The sequence below is a fragment of the Cynocephalus volans genome, chromosome 16, assembly GCF_027409185.1.
Source record: "Cynocephalus volans isolate mCynVol1 chromosome 16, mCynVol1.pri, whole genome shotgun sequence".
Classification (NCBI taxonomy): Eukaryota; Metazoa; Chordata; class Mammalia; order Dermoptera; family Cynocephalidae; genus Cynocephalus; species Cynocephalus volans.
The window spans coordinates 48,059,088-48,077,558 of NC_084475.1; the positions used below are offsets into that span (position 1 = coordinate 48,059,088).

General features: G+C 38.8%; 1 protein-coding gene across 4 annotated transcripts in view; it reads left to right on the plus strand.

Annotated features, from left to right (window-relative positions):
* Window positions 1–12,500: 12,500 nt before the first annotated feature.
* The window catches only part of RIC1 (RIC1 homolog, RAB6A GEF complex partner 1), a 143,632-nt gene continuing 137,661 nt past the window's right edge, over window positions 12,501–18,471 (plus strand). For all 4 annotated transcript variants that reach the window (XM_063081451.1, XM_063081452.1, XM_063081453.1 and 1 more), the window contains exon 1: window positions 12,501–12,846. In XM_063081451.1, the coding sequence (XP_062937521.1) occupies window positions 12,703–12,846 (144 nt within the window). In that variant the 5' untranslated portion in view covers window positions 12,501–12,702. The remainder of the gene's footprint in view (window positions 12,847–18,471) is intronic.

Genomic DNA, 18,471 nt, shown 5'->3' on the forward strand with positions numbered 1-18,471 from the left:
GTCATCTAAAACTCTTGAATGCATGTCAGTATTTTTTGGATCTGGGTACAGGCTGTGCCTCCTCTCCAAGGGATTTTACTGACTCATGTACTTGTGCCTGTTGCCTGTAATAGTGACAGTTCTGCTTATTATTTTCCAAAAGAAATTCCTCATTCCACTGCAAATAGATATGATCTTAGCTGATTTCCTCCAGAATCATTATTATATAATCTTACCTAAATTTGAGCACTGCTTCCAAATGTTCATTTTATTTCAATGTGAATTGCTGGCTTTGAGCTAAGGCCAAGTTCTCAATGCAGTATTCAAATTTGGCATCAATTTGGTAACCATAAACCACGGTTACTCTGTGACTACTAATCAGAGGGGAAAAGAAAACACTCTGGCTAAAGAGGATAAGTATGTTCCTAACCTTCATTTCTCTATTCTTGGCCACTCATCCAGGATGAAGGTTAAATCCATTACTAAAATGTAGTATTAGAATTAAAATTCTTTTAGGGAGAGAAAGATGAGTTTTGTTAATGCATTTATTTTGAACAATAATAATACAACAAAGTTCCCGTACTGGAAATGTTGACTAATCTGACGAACATTACAGTAAGATGTAACTTGAAGTAGTGACTTTTTCTCCATCTGAAAACACTGAGCCAAGAATAATTGATTAAAGTTTAATGCAATTTTATATTGGAAGTTTTGCTGTGGCTTTTAGATTTTCAATAATAAATACTTTATTTTAAATCATTTCAGTGAGTAAAAATCTAGTTTCATAAAATAACAAATTGGAAGGTAGTGATTTAATTTGCAATTATTAATTTGCAATTTTTTTTACCTGAAAACCTATTTGTCACAAAAAATCTTTAAATAGTGAGTTCCATTACTAACCTTAAAATATAATTTAGGTGTTCTAACACCAAGGTCAAGGCTTTGGATCTGCATACCAGCCAGGTGCCAAAAATAAATAAATTAATTAATTAATATAATACAAAAATGTGATTCATAGCCAACTTTTTCAGGAATGTATTTTTTTTAGGAAGTGAGTTGTATCAGTACTTATTTTGTTTCTATCTAAGAATACTAAGTCACTCTCCCTTTTCTTTATTAATAACTGATTTTAACTCTATTTCTAAGATAGTTTACAACAAAATGCCCACACAAGCAATACTTTTATGAATATTGTACTTATTGAATTATGTTCTGATATGGTGATTATGCAGAAACCTCAAAAAAGAGGCAAACTTTCTCCTGCAAAGGAGTGATCATTAATACCACCGATCAACTGAACAAAGACAGTTCCACACACAGACAATAGATTGCTTTGAATTTGTCTTGCTCTTCTCTTTTGGGTCTAGACTTGAGAGGTTAAGGTGTCTAGGTATGTCTAGATACCTTGGCTGTGGGTAGCTGCCACAAATTGTGTTCTTAGAAAAGCAGAGTCTGAGACAGAGATTAGGGTGCAGGAAGTTGATTAGGGAGTGCTCTTGGGATCAAACCAGTCTACTGTGGGGGCTTTCGCCAATACTAGAGGGGAACAGTGCCCTCCACTGTTGAAGACAAATCTAGGGGGATATAAGTTCCAGTTATTCCTCCCCATGTGGAGATTCTCCTTCCAGTGATGATTTTGGAGAAGAATTTATTTTTATCAAGAAAGCCAACATTTTTTATCAGGGGTCTATAAATACTAAGTGGCTAAACATTTTTAAAATTTTAAAATTTCAATCATAATCTTCATGATCAGTGATCAATTTAGAAAAATACCAAGTTGTGCTGAAATAAATGTACTATATATGAAGGGTCTTCAAAAGGTTTATAGAAAGATTTGTATTATTTTGTAATTCAAATTTTCCATAAACTTTTTGAAGTACCCTAATATTTATTTTAGACACTATCTTAAGAACTGAAAAATTAGGGGCTGGCTGTGGCTTACTCGGGAGAGTGTGGTGCTAATAACACCAAGGCCATGGGTTCGGATCCCATATATGGATGTCTGGTTAGCTCACAGGATGAGCATGGTGCTGACAACACCACCAAGTCAAAGGTAAAGATCCCCTTACCGGTCATCTTTAAAAAAAAAAAAAAAAAAAGAACTGAAAAATTAGTGTTTTCTGCTTTTTGGAAAATATGATTAATTTTCTTCTCCAAGTTTTCTTTTGTTGTAGTTTTTATATGGCCTCACAGGTCTCTCCTGGCCTGCTGCATCCTCTCTCAAGATCTGTTTTCACTGTCAGGTATGTTTAGCAACAAAGCAAAATCTAAGTGGACCCACCCAGCTTTTACATCCTGCATGGCTGAGCTTTAATGAAAGCTTGAGTTTTTCCAAAAGTCTGGTCTTTACTGACTGGAAAGGAAAAACAGTTGGAAAAAAATGCCTTGAGCATGTGAACCATGTAATTTCATTTGCACTAAGGAATTCCAAAAATACTTGCCAATTGAAAGGGCAGTTATGTTTTTGTGTTGGAACCCGTTATGGAAAAAGGTAAGTACTAGGTCTTTCCTCCCTTACTTTTTCTCATAAACACTATAAATGAATAAATAAATAAATAAAGACTGACTGACTGACTGACTGACTGACTGACTGAGTGGCTGAGTAGGAAAATAGTGTGAAAAGGGTAAGTTGGACCACCAGGTGGGCCTGTCCTAGAACTGACTCCTTCCTTGGGACATCTGTCTACTCTTCTGGGCTCTAGAGAGCTCCATGTAGCTTGAGGCAACCTTCTACCCCACTGATGAAAATTCAGGGCTCCATCTGGCCATGTCTTCAAGACTACTTGAACTGAGACCTACAGGTTTCTTCAGTTCTGTTCAGTGGTGCCAGTGTAAATGCTGTGCCAGTAGCAATACTGGAACTTGTAAGTCTCTGCTGGGCAACCTGCCAAGCAGAGAACATGGTAGGCCCTATTCAGTTTTACATCTCTGTAAGGGGATCAGGTGTTAATAATAATATTAATAACTAGCATTTTTGGAAATTTATATTACGTGCCGGTCACAAAAGTGTGTTCTTTTACATGAATTACATTATTCAATCCTCACAATTCTTTGTAGAACTGGGAGACTCAGAGAGGTTAGGAATCCAGATTTTGAAACCAATTGGTCTGTCTCCAGAGCCTTTGACCTTTCCTATTTCATGAGCCCAGGCTTTTGATAATGGGTCTTAGTCTACTAGATTGGGATCTGAGATACAAGAGCAGCAGATATTGTTGGTTCCCTGCCCATGTCTCCTTGGGCCTTACCAGCTGCCAGCAGCTGCACCACCTTTGCTAATGGCTTTCTTGCTATGAGCATGGGTGTGTGGAGATGTGATGTCTCTCAAGAATAGCTTTAACCAATGATTGGTCAGAGTTAGTATGTAAATAATCCAGCTCTTTTGCTTCTCTGGGAAAATAACTCAGAGGCATGGGTACCCAGAATTTCCCCTGAAGGAAATTCCCTGTTAGCCACAATACTAACCTGCTTGAGAACACTCCGTTTATTGGTTGCCTTCCCTTCCTTGTCTTACTTCCCTTGCTGGCATTTCCTGGAATCACCTGCCAAGTAAACTACTTATACGTGTGTTATTATCTCGGAGTCTGGGGAGAATGAAAACTAAGACAAAGAGAGAGCAAAGGAAAGGTGAATCTTCGAAGGAGGAGAACCCAGGTGGAAGAGGTACTGCATTAGTAGAAGAAAAACATGGGGTTGGAGTCTATAGGAAGCAGCCTCTGATAGATGGTTCCATGTTCTTGAAGACGACAGTGTCTTTGTGAGGCAGGAGAGAGAGTTTTTGGAGGATTATCGAATATTGACACAATGAATGGTTCTTTGATTTGGTGGAGCATCTTTCAGGAGTTCTCTTTTGCGCTATTCTTTTTTGATTTATATTTGCCCAAAGTTTAATAAGTAAGAGATCCCAGTAAATGCAGCCATTAATAACTGGAATAATGAAACAAGATAGAAATGCCAACATGTTATCAATGGAACATTGAGGAAATAATCATAAGTAAATGAAAGACAAAAATACATATATAATTTTGGAGAATTTATAACTTACCCATATGGCCTGAATATAATTAAACTACGTACCATGTTTCATACTAACAACCTGAATGAGGCTCTTTTATGAACTTCAGTACACTTAAAGGACCATTTCTCAACTTAAGACTCAATGGCCTGTGTTGATTAACTGCACTTCCAGTGGTGCCTAATACATTTTCAGGGAATAACATGGGCATGGGGAAAATGCTGCTTCGTTAAGGTTAATGGTATTGTAAAATGTTAACTATTGTGTTCACACATTTTAATTCCTTGACTGTCCTTGATTTTATATATTCAACTTCATGTCTGCATTAACTGAGTTTTGCCTGAAACTTAACATCTTATTTACAATTTATTACACGGCTGTTCTAATAGTGTGAAATAAGTTGGTTTTTGAAACTTTTGCTTGGGGGTATTTTTATTACTGTAATAGTGATGAAGAAACTTAGAAATGCCCATTATTTTTATAAAAGCTGTAGATTCAGAGAGAATAATAAAGCTTTAAGTAAACATTTCTTCTGCCGAATACTTCAGCCACAAGAGGGAACTGCATGAGCAATAATAGAATATTCTGAAATAATCTTTAGAGGATCTCAGCACCCAATCCCCATTCCTTGAGTGTTGAAGATTCACAATATGCATGCCACATTTTAGCCAAATAGTGTTTTCACCAGAGATTCAGGTTACTGAGCTGAATTACCCCTCACTGCTTTTTAACAAACGTTAACAAGCAAACTGGTTTTTATCTGTTTGATCATGGAAGGATGTGAGCTTAATGACAAAGTATATACAGGCAATGGCCAACTTCCCTTTCTAGCCCCCATACATGGCTGATCCAAACCCATGTGTTTTCTCCCACCAGTTCAAGGCAAAAACATAGAGGAAGTCTTGCCATCCTTGCCAACCTTTTGTCTTTACTACAGAGGAATCCTGAGAAAAACTCTGAGAACAATGTGTTTCCCTGGTGTTGGGAGTTGTAGGTTGAGGGGGAAATCTGGGACACTGCTTTCTTCCTCAGAGTCCTGCAGAAGAAGATTCCCCTCTCAAAGGAAGCAATATGCAACATAAGACAAGAAAACAATCAACTTCTAGGAAACTGGAGGAAAGTAAGAGCCTATAGTGCATTGCGCATTTTCAGGAAGTGACTAGGGTAGGGGAAGACTCTTTGGGGTATAACATACTCAGTGATGTGGATGGGTTAATGTTAAAATATGATCCTATTGTTAAAAGTTAATTCCTTTTTTCTTTTATAGCTTTCAATATTGTATCGGGGTGATGTGATTCCTTCTTCCCTCTCTTCCTTCTACATCCATGGATGTTTGCCACAGAATGTTCTAGAGAAGATTTTCAAGAATTCATGTGAGCCTTTGAATAAATTATTGTGTTCCTTTTTCTTAAGATACAGAAATTGTTTTTCTCCAGGTAAATGTGAAAACATTGATTTCACTCATTTCATTGGCAGAGTAATTTTTATGCATGATGGATTAAGAAAAAATATTCTTAGGAATCAAAACAATTTAGTTAATAATTCAGCTGACATAAATTATTATGTATATTTAGTAAGTGAAAAAACAAGTTTGTGAAAAGAGACAGTATAGTGAAGTTGTTAAATTTGGGGGCTCTAGGTTCAAATTTTGACTTTGTCACTTCCTAACTCTGTGAACCATGTACCTCTCTAAGCCTTAGTTTCCTCATCTGTAAAATGGGGATAATAATATCTACCTCATGATTGTTTAGAGAATAAAAACTAAATAAAGTGCTTAGAGCAGTATCTAACACGTAATAAAGGCTACATAAATGCTAATTATTATTATTACTTGTGTAACAGCACCAATCATTAGACACAAAATTCTTTGTGACTAATCCACAAAATACTGCTAAAGGCACAGACTTAATGTGAGCTCCTGGTTACTAGCATTTTTTAAAAAATAGCAACCTGGTAAGATTAGTATTATCATCTCAACTCTACAGGTGAAGGACCATTAAAGGTAGCTTAGAGGGCAACATGAAGGTGATCAGCATGGGCCAGGTAGCCAGGCTCAACTTCTTCATGATAATTGCTACCAAATGACCTAAGGTCTCCATACAGGAGTTGTTACATCCTTCAAAAAGCTTTCTCATTGGGAAATCAAGAAAATTCAGATTTGCTGGAGGAGGGATCATATGCACACCTCCCAGAAATACAGTGCAGTCTCTGACCTGTTTATATCTTGATAAGAGAATTGGGAGATTGAGTATAGGGATTCTAGACCATATACAGAGAAAGTTAAAATGGGGCACTTTTACCTTTTTTACTCCTAATGAACTCTTTATCAATCTTATTAATATGTATGAGAATCATCTGGGATATCTGTTAAAAATGCTGATTCTTGGGTTATCCCATCAAGGAATTCTGATTCAAGAAGCCTTGGACTTGGCTAAGGACTACGCATTTTAAATGCACCTTCAGGCAATTCTGATGCAGGTGATTGAGTGGACCACACTTGGGGAAAACCGATCTCCTTGATTGACATAATTTTTAAAATGGCACTTACTATATTTATGATTATTAAAAATTAGAAAGTGTAAAGAATTAAAAAAAAGAAAATTAAAATCGTTTGTAATTATACTTTCTAGAAATGATGATTGCGAATATTTTGATAGTTGTCCCTCTAACCCTTTTTTAATATAAAGGACAATAGGACAATAATTAAGATCGTTTGGAGGACAATTGGCAGCCGTTTCCATATCTTATTTCAAGTATTTATAATCAAGCGTATTGGGTGCTCAGTTTCGTGGATATATTCCTCTTATACCAATTCTTAGTGATTTTTATAATTGATCTATATCTCTGAAATATATGTAAATTTACTCTATGAAATCCACTTATAATCCTGTTGTGTCAGGAGATTGGACTAGATGATACTCACAGCCCATTCTGACTAAGATGTTATACTCGTAAGATTCTTATAACTCTGAGTATAAGAAATAACCACATTCAAACTTGATGAGGAATCTAAAATTATATCCACCAAAACTTAAACTCAAAGATTTGCTCTTGAGCTTTGACTTTTTGTTCAGACCTCCTGATGTAACAGCGTTATCAAAAGTAATAACATTTCTCAAAGGTGATATACAATGGCCAACGAGCATATAAAACATCACTAATTATCAGAGAAAAAAAAAAATACAAGTCAAAACCATAATGAGATATTGCCTCACACCCATTAGGATGGCTATCATTTAAAAAAACCCCAAAACCCCAAAATAACAAATGTTAGCAAGGATGTGGAAAAATTGGAACACTTTGTGCACTGTTGATAGTATTGTAAAGTGGTGCAACCACTATAGAAAACAGTATGGAGGTTTCTAAAAAAAAAAAGTAGAACTACCGTATGATCCAGCAATCCCACTTATGGGCATATATCAAAAGAACTGAAATAGTATCAAAGAGATATTTGCATACCCATGTTCATAGCAGCACTACTCACAAGAGCCAAGAAGTGGAAGCAATGCAAATGTTCCACAGACAGATGAATGGATTAACAAAGTGTGGTATACACATACAATTAAATATTACTCAATCTTAAAAAGGAAGGTTATTGTCTCACACGCTACAACATGAATAGGACTTGAAGACATTATGCTAAGTGAAATAAGCTAGTCACAAAAGAGAAATACTGTATGATTCCACTTACATGAGGTTATCTAAAGTAGTCAAATTCATAGAAACAGAAAGAAGAATGGTGGTTGTCAGGATCTGGGGGAGACGGAAGAGGGAAATTGTTTAATGGGTATAGAATTTCAGTTTTGCAAGATGGAAACATCCTGGACATCTGTTTCACAACAATGGGAATATACTTACATTATCAAACTATACACTTAAAAATGGGTAAGATGGCAAATTTTATATTTTTTTAACCACAATAAAAAAAAGTAAATCATCAAAATTCATAATAATAGAAGACTGTTGCCATTTTATAATTTTGGACCGTTAGAAAACTTAACAGGTATACAGTTAATATTATGGTTTGGTTTGACAAAAAAGTTTTCATGGAAACTGTTAATTTCTACAATTGTACTCACTTGGGGTTTATAATTCTTGAGTTGTCAGACTAAACCTAGTGGAAAATATAAGAATAATGGATAAGAATAGAACAGAAGCCAAAACTATTATATACCAGAGTGGTTTGTTACAATTGGGCAGTAAGTTTTAAGCTTGCTGATAAATACAAGAGATAAAGGGATAACACAATAAATATGAAATTTTGGCCAAATTAATGAAGGTGTATTTGTCTGAAAAATGGGGGTGGAGGTGGGGACAGAGAGATGTGTCTCAGAATTATGGTGAATTCTCTGTCTCACATTATGGCGTTAAAATTTTTTTCTTTTCAACTCTTCTTGCTATTTTAATAAAGAATACACAGAAAATTCACATATGACATTTTTTATACTGGAGAACTAATTGACTGAGACATGGTCAAATAGATCAATTACCATTGTTGGCTGATTTGAGTGGGATAAATTCTGTTTCCAGCCAGTTTTTCGTTTCCAAAAAGATCAAAGTGAAGGGGAAAAATAGCGACTCTTTTCCCAATTTGCTTGGTTAGAACAATAGGCTCCTTTGCTTTATTTTCTAGTTTGTGCTCATGCTGCAGTTCAGAAAGTCTCATTTGCATCCATTAATGCTTATTAACAGGAAGCCACTCAGCCTTTATGGTTAATTAAATGATTCTAAGTAACAGTTAGAACTATGAAATTTGAGGGGGATTATGGACAAGGTAGATTGGTTAGTCACATATAACCAGAGCTGACTGAGATGCTCTTTTTAATTTAAATGTTTATACTTTTTATTACTGAAAATTTCAAACATATACTAAAGCGGAGAGAATAACACAATGAATTCCTAAGTACTAATCACTAAGCTTTCTCAAGATTATCAACTCATGGCCAATCTTGTTTCATATACATTTGTACCTACTCTATTCACCCCCATTATTTTGAAGCAAAATCCAGACATTATATCATTTCAGCTGAGATATTCATTATGAATTATCAGAAGGGGCAAATGATAATCAAGAGTACACTCTAGAAACAGATACATCAGTTGCACATGATAAAAATGTAATAAGGTTGAATGTTAAAAGGATAGTAAAGCATCATAAACTAAAGCAGTATCTTCTTCGGTGGATATTATCACAGTCTGTTACAGAGATCCGCAAACATTGGGAGTGCTGTGCTCAGAACCAAAATCTGGCTATGGATGTCATCAGAAGCCTGTGAATGTGTTTAAAAGTACACAGGAACTACTTTTAGTCTGGTGACCCAGGGTACCTGTCCTACTAATTTTCCTCTCACTAGTCTTGGGACAATGCCTGAAACTCAACATTACTACATTATTCCCTTTGATTTGTCAGCACTGCAAGGCCCTACTTAAAGCAGAACAAGTGGAACATTAGCAATTTAACTGTTTTAAATAACTTTTGTCTCATTACAAAAGTAATATGAATTCATTATAAACACTTTGGAAATACAAGAAAGCCCAAAGAAGAATACAAAAAGCACCCATAATCAAAATGCTTTCTAAATACCAATATTTTAGTGTATTTTCTGCCATTTTTTTGCTAGGCACATATATACATTTTTTCATAAACATGAGATACTTTATGTACTATCTTTAATCTGTTTCCATTAATTCATACTATATAGTGAACATATTTTTATATGATTGAATATTCTTTCCCAACATAATTTTTTACTTTTGTAAAATAATTCCACTGTAAGGAAGGATAATAATTAATGTCTTTTTGGTGACATACAGATTATTTCCTTTTAGATATACCTTTGTGGGATAAATTCTCAAAGCTAAGACTCTGTACCTATCAGTGTTTATTTCTTTAGAAAATAATCATAGGAAAAAAAATAGTGGGGATCCAAGGGTATGCATATTTTCAAGATTTCTTTTTATATGTAATGCCAACTATCCTTTAGAAAAATTGCACCAAATTATATTCCCACGAAGTGTATAAATGTACTTCTTTTTCTGTGTGCCCTTAGCAACATTACTTCTTGTAAGAAAAAAGTTTGTTACTTTTATAGATAAAAATATGCACCTATTAACTTTCATTTAAACTTAATGTTAGTTCAGAAGAGTCCAATAAGTTTGACTAGAGCATGGTCATGGTGGTGAGGAGCGTAACAGAGGAAGGAAGAGAAGGCAGGCCCAGGGCATGTGAACTGTTAGTGTATTTTACAAAATAGAGTTAAAATACCATATCTGAAAGTTGGAAAATCCAGCATAGTTTCTGTCATAAAGCAGGAACGCTCAAGTAAGGGGTTTTAGAGGGTAAGATATCTCACCCCATCCCCCACCTACCCAGAGAGAAGGGCCCAGAGGGTCTTCCCCTCCTCCTCACTGTCCAGGGTAATACCACAATTCAGTTCAATCCAGTCTAAAGAACACTGGATATGTATGAAGAAGACCAGATCTTTTCAGGCCCTGTGACCTTAGGCACATCCATCACTCCAGTCCTGTTTCCTCATTAAGAAAGTGAGACAAGCAACAACCCACCTATATTACCTAATTTGAAGGTTTACTGTGAAATTAAATCAAGTCATGCAAGGAAATTATTTTGGAAATCTTAAATTCCACAAAGGAGTGTTGCAGGAGAATTCGATTCTAAAGTCAGCAAGGAAGGTTAAATTTGAGTGCAATAAAAATTACTTAGAAGTTTCTTAGACTGCCTGTGAGCGCAGTAAGATATTCACACTTGGAAGGCACATAAGAACAAAGACTCTATGAAGAACAGCTGGGACAAATATACTCTCTCAGTAAAATTGCTAGTGGAATTGCTGCACTAGAATATTTTCATTTCCTCTCTTTTTGCCAAGCACATAACAATCTGGGTCACATGAAAGCATGATGTAACTCTGTTATTCTTATACCATTCTATACTGGCAAGTCAAGAAACCTCTCTTGGCCTCTATACTTGTCTAATGGTGTAGTTCAGCTGGATCAGGGCTTCATCCATTGCCTCCTCTAACAAATATTTTCAGAGTTTGCTATGCTTGCTACCTTACAGGCTGCTGTGCTGGATGCGGAGGGTGGACACAGTCTGATCACAAGAGGCTGGTGAATGGTGAGGCAGTTTCAACTTTGATTTGAGGAATCCTAGATTCTCTGATCACCTTCTACGGAATGAAGCGAATGTTTAGAAAAATTACCGAAGTTCACATTTTGTCATGAACGTCAGCTACAATGCCATATGGATTACTTTACTTTAACTTATTTTTGCTGCTTATATTGCAACTTTTTAATGTCGGTTAACTTTTTAAAAAAAAACCTCGGCTAACTCCTATTTCATTCAAAAAGGAATACAACCATATATAATCAATTACGTTTCAATAAAACATATAAAGAAAAAGTAATACAAACATACGGAAAAATTCAAACTGTAGAAAAAAAGGCAGACAATGAAAATCAAGTCTTTCTTCTATTCCAGACCCCTCCCTCCCCAACTCCTCCTATTCAGGGATTATCACTGGGTTAATCCTTTAAAAGAAATAGTTATTGTTAGGTGATCCCTGGGGTACAATAGTTAAAGGCCATTACTGTATCTCTAGTCTGTTCCAGCTCTAAAATTAAGTCCACGTCTTCTGCAGCACACTCTACCGAGAGTGCGAAAGAGACGGCCTCGGCTTTTCTAACATTATGGTTGGTAAAGGGACAGATGAATGCAAACTGAATTCAAAAACATGCTAGATTTAGAACTCCTGAAGGGCAGAGAACAGGACTGAAGCACTTTCATGGTAGTTGGTTTATTTACTGACTGAATAAAGGCCCCCCCCCTAGGACGCAAGCTCCGTAAGGGCAGGAACTGCATGACCGGCTCTCACTGTAGACCCTTGGGCTCACTCGGTGGAGGCCGGTACAGCCCAGCTCAGAAGCCGCGGACAGAAGCCCACGGAGAGAACCCTAGCAGGGAGCGACACGTGACTCTCGCCCCCCTCGAACCACCCCACCGGCAACGCAGCGCTGGACCCGTCCCCACCAGAGGCCCCAACAATCCGGAAAGTTAGTTAGTCCGACTTGGCCAGGCCGGGCGAAGCGCGTGTTCCGCAGGCCGAGTCCCCTCGCGGCTACGTTACCGCTCGGCTGCACCCACTGTGCCTCCGAGTCTCAGCCGGTCGGACCGCCCCTGCCTCAACAATACTCCCCCGATTGCGACAGGAAGGTGCCGAGGTGCGAAAAGGGGGGCCAAGGCGCATGCGTACTGACGCAGCGCGGCGGCCGTAGGTGAAGACGAGGGCGGAGCTTCGGGAAACCGCTAGGGGGACTAGAGAAATCTCCAGAGCGCGCGCGCCAGCCCTCCCCAGCCCGACTCACGCGGCGCGGCGTGCTGACGTCCGCGCGGCCCGAGTAAGGGGCGGGGCCGGGGCGGGCGTCCGTGCTCCTCCCGCCCCCTCTCCGTCCCGACTCTCCCTCCCCGTCCCTCCCCCACACTCGGCCCCGTCAGCGCAGGGGTGCCTTCGTCGCGTAGCATCGCGTCGGCCAGGCCCGGCCCGACCAGCGGGCAGATGCCCCGAGCTGCCGCCGCCGCTGCCGCCTACTGGGCCGGTGGCGGTGTGGGAGGCAGGCGACCGGCCCGGGGCCGCTGAGTGGGACGGACGGGGCCGGGGGCCGCCAGGCGCCCCGGCGTCGGCGGCTCCGCGCGGACCATGTATTTCCTTAGCGGCTGGCCCAAGAGGCTGCTCTGCCCTTTGGGGAGCCCGGCCGAAGCGCCTTTCCACGTTCAGTCCGACCCGCAGAGGGCTTTCTTCGCCGTGCTGGCCCCGGCCCGCCTCAGCATCTGGTACAGCCGAGTAAGTAGAGCCGCCCGCCGCCTTTCTCCGCTCCCTCCCCGGCGTCCCGGCACCGTCCCGCCTACAACTTCTACCCAGAGCCCCGGATCCCTGCCCCTTCGCGCCAGACCCACTTGTCCTCCCTGTCCGTGTCCTCGTTCCACCTACTCGGCCACACGTACCGTCCGGCCTCCTGCCGGCCTCCGGCCGGGGTTCCAGGGTGGATGGAGTCGCTGCTGCCGAAAACCCCTGCGCTCCCCGCGTTGGACCGACGGCCGCGCACCGAGCAGACCCCGCGCGCTCCTTCGGCCGGGCCCAGACTTGCTTTCCTCTCCCTTCCCCCATTGCCCGTGTAACAAATCTATTTAACCTTTCCGCAATTAGAAATCTGCCGCTGTGGTGTCCCAACCCTCCCTTGCTTTAAAGGTGGTTGTTTTGAAGTTAGGGAAAGCCTATTGGGCATTACCCAGTGTCGGACTTACAGGCCTGTGATAACTTATTTCCAGAAACTACAGTCAGACTTCTTTAGTTTTTAATAAAGGTATACTCCCCGCCTCACCCCCAACATCCCTTCCCCACTCTCAGACTAGTCCTTTTCTCCTCTGTTCTTGGACGCTTAAGAAAATTTTAGGGGGGTGGAGGAGCGGAAGAATTCAAATCTGGCCGCGCACTCCCAGTTATAACACCTGGAAATAATAAGACTCGGGAAGAGCTTGGAACTGAGTTCTGTTTTTGCTTACTTTGAGTCCTGGTTATCTTTTTCTTTCTTGTATCTCATTACCGAGTAAATCAGAGAAATAACTTGAAAAATAAGTGATGGATGGGATATTCCCTACTCTGCAAATGTTGCTATAGGTCTGTCTGTAAAAACTACAGAATTCAGAGTATTAAAATACCGTGATTTTTCCCCCATAGAAGGCAGTACTAATCGATGTCAGAGTGGAGTTTTTCTCTTTTCAAGCTAATTTGACAATGTTGGAGGTAGGTTGTGACCTTGCCCTTATGAGATCTGTATAAAATGCTGATTTTGGTTAGATTGGTTAAAACCCCCAGATCTCTATATTGCCATTCGAATGTCCATAATGCCCTTTACTGTCCTCACACACAGCCTGTGTAAAACTGGTAATGGGATTTAGGTGATTCTGGAATCTCCTTTATTTGACTATCATAGTTGGGCTGTAAATCAAAGTATTTGCTATTAAGTTTTGGCTGATCTAATTTTTAACTATATATTATAATAAATAGGCTGTTATGATATTGTAATACCAGCAGTATGACTATTCTGTCTGATGTTTGCTTGCATTTTGAACATGTATGTTGTATATCATTTGGTTCTTAAATGAGATATTCACTGAATATGCTAGTTGAATAATTTTAAATTTGTTCTGATGTGTATAAATATTAATTTTCAAGCACGTATAGAAAAAATAGAACTTGAATTTTAAATTGTCTTCTGAATTTAGTATATAATTTTACTTGAATGTAACAAATTGTTTGTAAAGCCTGAAACGTAATTTTATCTTACCTCTAAAAATGCAGGCGTAACTTAATTTTAGACAAAAGTGAACTGAATATGAGAGATGAATAGACCAGAAGCCTGTAAGGCACTTTATTCCCCTGTAAAAGAACATTAAAATGTGCCTCAACTTTCTTAGGGACATGGTGTGTTGTGAGGCTGCCCCACGGAAAAGGAACCAGAATACCTAATTGAGAATTTTTTTTTTTTTTTTTTGACCGGTAAGGGGATCGCAACCCTCAGCATGGTGGTGTCTGCACCACACTCAGCCAGTGAGTGCACCGGCCATCCCTATATAGGATCCGAACCCGCAGCCTCAGCACTTCCAGTGCTGCACTCTCCCAAGTGAGCCACAGGGCCAGCCCCCAATTGAAAATTTAAAAGAGGGTCTTTATTGGCTGGCCGGCGACTGTCCCTCCAAGAAAGTCTCGGAAGGGAGCAACCCTGACTTGAAGTTTAGAGGGTTTTTTAAAAGGCACATTTTTACATTAGTCACACAGTTAAAATTATCAAATAGTCACACTGTTATAGTTATCATATAGTCACACACATACACACATACCCTCCTGGTGTGAGGAAGGGGTTTGGGGAGGGCTAGTGCAAGCTGATAACACAAGCCAGTTAATCACTCAGGGGCAGCTTGGGTGGGGAACAGCAAGCAAAATTCAAACTTCTCTAAGTTCAGGCTAATATTTAGCTTTTAAGTTCTATCAAGGGGGCTGAAGAGCTGAGGGGGATTTTTCAAACAACAACATTTTCTAAGCAATTCAAACACTATTTAAACTTAATCTACCTTGTCACACAGCAAGCAGTTTCACAGAAGCGAATTTCGTATGTTATGAAAGTAGGGGTCACCCTATCTCAGGTGAATATTGTTAAGAATGTCTGTTTGGTTTTGGAGTTAGATACTTTGTAAAACCACAGTCCTGGTATTTAAAACTACTCATATTCCTTTTCTTCAAACTCCTACAGTTAAGACCCAGTGTGCAGAAGTTAAGTTGTAAGGAATCTGTAGGTTTAGAGGTATGGAGTGAAGTGAAATGCAGGAATGCCTTAAGGGATGCTGCATGGTTCTGTAGGTTTCTATGAGTGGCTAATCTTGATTTCTGGGTTTTTTAAGCTTTGTCACTTAAAAAAATCAGGTATTAAACCAGCTAATTCTAAGGTCTATGATTATATGAATTAGGTGAGCAGGCAACAGGTGCCAGACTCCAGCTTCCAGTCTTCTCTTTCTGCGATATGCCTTTTCTTACTGTCCATGAAAGTTTTCATTTGGATTTTCTAATACCTGAAATTCCTGAAACTAAGTTAAAATAAATTTAAGTTACCAAACTTTTTGTAAAAGTGAAAACACCATAAGTAAATTAAGGGACTATCAGTTATGCTTACATAATTTAGAGTGAATTCATTTAAAAAGTTTACACTGAGGACATGAAAGCTTTGATTTTGGAGAGATTGTAGTGCAAGTAATTTTATAGAATAAAGTGAATTTTGAAGATCTAAAGAGTTTTACAGAGTTGAAGTCTTACAGCTGCTTGAGGGCATTTGAAGGCAAGGAGGGACATGCTCAAAGAGGTGAGAGGATAGAATGAGATTTGCTTCCTTGAAATTTTGTTAGGGCTCACTTAGTAATTAAACTCACTTAGGAGGGATGCATTTTTAAGAAGAGAAAACTAGCCTTGTGGAAGGAACATGCATCTAACAGTCTAAGCTGGTTGTTTTAATGTCCAAAAGAATTGCTGTGTGTAAAATGTTGATTACCGATAAGACTATTGAGACATTAAAATAAAATCTATACGAATAACTTGTGTACATTTTATGGGTGTTCTAGTGAACTTTTATGTACTTATTATAGCTACTATTATATACCCTAAGTAGCTATTTGGAATCCCAGTGTTATAGAGTCATATCTCTTCAGAATTGTTTCCTAGCCCACATATGAAGAATACAATGTAGTGCTGTTTAGACTTGTTTATGAACAAAAGAGTTTCTGTAGAACTCACTTTGTTTTTTGATAGACATTTTAGAACAGCATATTTTATCATTGAAGTTTGAACGTTGCTTTGTTCACAGTGTAATGTGTTGATGTAAGTTTGCTTTCTCTATAGATAATTCTATTTAGGAGTTCTAAAACCTACTCGAGAGTCTGCACAGGGATTATCCACATATTTTGGAGCACAAAAAATGGTGTTGAGAGGGTTCAGTATGTGTATGTTAGGTTGAGGTGGTAGAGGTGTAACTTCATTGATGGGGCAATTGATGTATTTCTGCCCAGGTTATCATGAAAGGACTAGTTTCAGCTTTGAGGATGAAGTTGCTGTGTATAGCAGGTTATGATTTATGGTTGACATGGGTGTTGTGTGAGATGAATTGCATTTTGTACTGTACCAGGAGGCCCAGAATTACTCCTTTAATAAACTGCTTAACTGTGCATATGAAAGTCTACATTTGTGAACCTCAAAATGATACCTTAGAATGTTGTCATTCTGAATTAGATATATATTTCATATATCAGTTTTCAGGTCACTGATAATTTCTAATACTCTATGTAAATTCCCTTCGGAAGTATTTTTGAACACCAATTGTGAAAAATAGTGTAAAAAGGCAGTATATTAAAGGGATGAAGAGGCATGTTATGTGTAAAAAAATATTCTGTACAAAGAGGTTAGTGTGTTAATATGATAAATGAAAATCTTGCCAGTTATCACTGCTTGTAGGTTGCTAATAAAAAGCTGAAATGGGCAAATAGTCACTGTGCTTATGAAAACAATTATATGTCTGAGTAACCCTGAGCAGAAGTTTATGTTCCTGTTTGTGTGTGCTAGTAATAGAAAAAGCAATGAAATAGATATCAATAGAACGAAGCTGTAGGATCAGGTTTGTGATTGACTGTATGACATAAGGAAGGCCATTTAATTTGTGTCTGTTTTTTCCCAACATTCCCATTTCTCATCCTTTGGACTCTTATTTTATTACTCACTGCTTACACAGGTCTTTTTTAATAAATTCACGGCTCTGAAGTCTTTTAGGGTTCACTGTTGGTTAAAGAATGAAGTTCAAACAACTTAGTGTGATATCAGAGACACTCCCCTCTTGTAATGCTCTCTTGCCCATCTCTGCCTATCAGAATATTATCCATCATTTATCTTCTGTTGAAATTATTCTTTCTCTATCAGTCATTCTTTACTTACTATAGTTGGAAGTATTCACTTTTCTGACCAACTATTGTTGGGGTTCCCCCCCCAGCTTTATTGAGGTATAATTGACAAATAAAAATTGTACATATTTAAGGTATACAATGTGATGGGGGGAGGCAGCTGGCCGGTATGGAGATCGGAACCCTGCAATGTGATATTTTGGTATACATACACATTGTGAAGTGATAACCACAATCAGGCAAATTAACATATCCACCATTTCACATAGTTACCTTTTGTATGTGTGTGTGGTAAGAACACTTAAGTTCTACTCTTTTAGCAAATTTTAAGTGTACCATAGTGTATTAGTCCGATTCTGTTGCTAATAGCAATATCCAAAACTGGGTAATTTATAAAGAAGTGAAATTTATTTCTTACAGTTAGGAGGCTGGGATATCCATATTCCGGGGGCACATCTGGTGAGGGCCACCTTCTGGATGGGAACTCTACAGGGGTCCTGTGGCAACCAGGGAGTCACATGGCAAGAAATGGCATGAGCAAGAGAGCTAACCTCATTTGCTCTCCTTATAAAGCCAATAAACCATGATAACTCATTACCATCAGCCCATTATTCCATGAATGGATTAATCCATTCATGAGGGTACAGTCCTCATAATCCAATCACCTCCCAAAGGCCCCACCTTTCAAATACCATAATTGGAGTCCCCACCTTCTTAACAGCATTATGATAGGCATCAAGTTTCCAGCATATGAACTTTTGGGGGACACATTTGACCCATAGCATTCCACCACTGGCCCCCAAAAGTTTGTGTCTTTCTCACATGTAAATACATTCATTCCATCCCCAGAGTCTTGTTTCAGCTCAAAAGTCTCATCAGTGAAATCACGCAAGTTATCTACTTCAAAGATAAAATGGTGTGACAAGCATAGGGTACATATTCCCTTTCAAAGAGAGGGAAATAAGCCAAAAGA